The sequence below is a fragment of the Callorhinus ursinus genome, unplaced genomic scaffold (assembly GCF_003265705.2).
Source record: "Callorhinus ursinus isolate GAN/ISIS: 27379988/994484 unplaced genomic scaffold, GSC_fseal_2.0 scaffold4561, whole genome shotgun sequence".
Lineage (NCBI taxonomy): Eukaryota > Metazoa > Chordata > Mammalia > Carnivora > Otariidae > Callorhinus > Callorhinus ursinus.
In genome coordinates this window covers 1118-4008 of record NW_027401615.1, presented here as the reverse complement: position 1 = coordinate 4008, position 2891 = coordinate 1118, and the positions used below count along the sequence as shown (strand labels likewise).

General features: G+C 43.4%; 1 protein-coding gene across 1 annotated transcript; it reads right to left on the bottom strand.

Moving 5' to 3' along the window:
- Positions 1-5: 5 nt before the first annotated feature.
- On the bottom strand, positions 6-1583 carry LOC112818137 (protocadherin gamma-B7-like; the record flags this gene model as incomplete). Its single annotated transcript, XM_025865354.2, has 1 exon — positions 6-1583. A coding segment is annotated over exon 1 (1371 nt), but the record flags the coding sequence as incomplete, so codon positions are not given.
- Positions 1584-2891: the final 1308 nt, after the last annotated feature.

Here is a 2891-nt window from a genome sequence, read left to right as displayed (position 1 = left end):
ACCACGTAGGAGGCCTGATGGAAAACCGGCGCGTTGTCATTGACGTCGGTGATGTGCAGGGTGATGGTAGTGCTGGAGGAGAGGGGCGGCTTGCCCCTGTCAGTGGCTGTTATGGTGACATTGTATTCCGGAGTCTGTTCTCGGTCTAGGGGTCCATCTGTCACCAGCTTGTAGTAATTATTAGATGAAGAATGAATCTTAAACGGAATATCTCTGCTTAAATTACATGTGACTTCTCCATTTTCCCCAGAATCCTGGTCCTGTGTTTTGAAGAGAGCCACAACCATTCCTGGATGGGAATCCTCCAAAATCTGATCAGAGAGAGAAGTGATGATTATTTCAGGGTTGTTGTCATTTTCATCTAGAACTTCTACGATTACTTTACACTGTGTAGAGAGGGATCCTCGGTCTTTGGCTTCTACATCCATGGTATATCTTTCTACTTCTTCAAAATCCAAGGGTTGATGAGTTATAATGTTTCCTGTAGCAGAATCCAGAGAGAACACGTGCTGGGCTTTATTAGCTACACCAAGGAATGAGTAGGTGATCTCAGCATTGAAGCCTTCATCTCGGTCAGTGGCGCTCACCTTCACCACCGAAGTGCCTGGGGGCACGCCTTCCCGAAGACTGACCCTGTACATATCTCGGCTGAACACTGGGGGGTTATCATTGGCATCCACCACCAGGATTTGGATTTGAGCTGTGCTGCTTCGTGGTGGATCCCCACTGTCTAAGGCTGTCAGCACCAGATGATGAGAGCTTTGTGTTTCTCGGTCCAGGGTCTTCTTCAGTACTAATTCTGGATATTTGCCACCATCAGGACTGTCTTTCACCACCAAGGAGAAATACTCATTAGGACTTAACTGGTATTTGCTCAGTGAATTCATGCTAATATCAGGATCTTCTGCAGACTCAAGAATTGTTCTGGTCCCCGGGGTGACAGATTCACTGATTTCTAAATTTATTTCATCTTTATGGAATTGAGGGGCATGGTCATTAATATCCTCAACAACCACAATGATATGAAAAATATTTAAAGGATTTTCCACCACGGCTTCCAACTGCAACTCACATCTTCTTCTCTCTTTGCATATCTGCTCACGGTCTATTCGGTCCTTCACCAGTAAGTCCCCGCTCTCCGCATCTACACTGAAAAGCAGCTTCTCTGTGCTAACTCGCAGCTTCCGAGCCGACACATCCAGGACGCTGAGCCCGAGATCTTTGGCGAGATTCCCCACCACCGAGCCCTTGGCCAGTTCCTCCGGAATGGAGTAGCGGATCGGCTCGCAGAGCGCGGGGTAGAACAAAGGTAGCAGGAAGGAAAACAGTACCTGCAGCCTGCCGGCGGGGCGCCTCTGAACACAGCTCCCTCCCATTGCGCGCTCTAGTTCTCACTGGGTCCCAGTCTCTCGAGCTGGAGAAAGTGCACGCTATCACACTGGTAGCATTCGTCCCAGAACATACAGACCCTCCAGTCTTGGGGCTGGGAATCTTTGTATGCTGGGGAAAGTCTGCGCAGCCCGGAACCCGGTGTAGAAGTGGGTTCTTTCTCTTTATGTTGTTGCCAGCACAGGAAAACCCAGGCTAGAGGCTGAGGAATCCCGGGCGACAGCACTTGCCCTGTACTGGCCGACAGCGGCGCCCAGAGGCTTTGTGTGGAACTGCAATATAGTTTTTCTCTATTTCAGGAAATCTTTTAATTTTTAATTTTTTAATTTTTAAAAACATTTTAATTTTATGTAATCTCTTCACCTGACGTGGGGTTCGAACCCACAAACCCAAGATCAAGAGTTGCATGTTCTACCGACTGAGCCAGCCAGGCACCGGAGGAAATCTTTTTTTAAAATGTTAGGTGATACCAGCTAAAATATTGAATCTTATTTCTCATTGATTTCATTTTCATCATGAAACATGTTTCACATGGTCAAAACTATCATATGTTTTATACGTTAAAATTTACATAAACTTTGAACAGGTAAAATGATTTTCAAAATTCAAAAAAGCACAGAAGAATATAGAGAGGAAAGTAGGTCTTCTATCCCGTGGCTCATTGCTATCCAGTTCTTCCATCCAGAGGCAATCACTGTTGTTCCTTTTAAAAGTAGTTATCCACAAAGGCTAATACTGAAGATAAGCAAAAAACTTTTTCATCTTCAGTGCTAGCTTATATTTAGCTAGAAAGTATTAATCCATCCTCCATATTGAGGAACTAGAAGGCAGTAATTCCCATATTCATTACAATCATCTAGAGGATTCTGTACTGCTTTGATGTAATAATACTTAAAAACACTTGGCTACAATAGCTACCATGTCAAAAGAGTTTTTTTTTTTTAAAAAAACCTGTGTTTTTCAGAACAATAAAATTATTTCCAATAGATGCATAATAATTTTGACTCTCCCAAAGCCAGAAATTTAAAATGTCTGTGTCCATGATGTAAGCTAATAACTACAACCCAAAAGGATGTGCTCTCCTTCCACAGACCTATTGTTCAACAAATGTTGGATGACATGTCATGGTCTCATAAGTATTTTGAGACACATTAGGGCATTCTTTGACTTTATGCTACCATATTAGTTTAGAAGAATATTAGTAATAGTTAAAAGTAAGATATCAGGGGTGCCTGGGTGTGTTAAGCGTCTGCCTTCGGCTCAGGTCATGATCCCAGGGTTCTGGCATTGAGGCCCGCATCAGGCTTCCTGCTTCAAGAAGCCTGCTTCTCTCTCTCCCACTCCCCCCACTTGTGATTCTGCTCTCACCATCTCTCTCTGTCAATTAAATAAAATAAAAGTAAGATATCAAACCAAATACATCACCATCATCACTAAATGGACTCATTAGTAACTCTACTGATCGTTTGTTTAGAATAATTTTGTGTACTTCTCTGCTTATA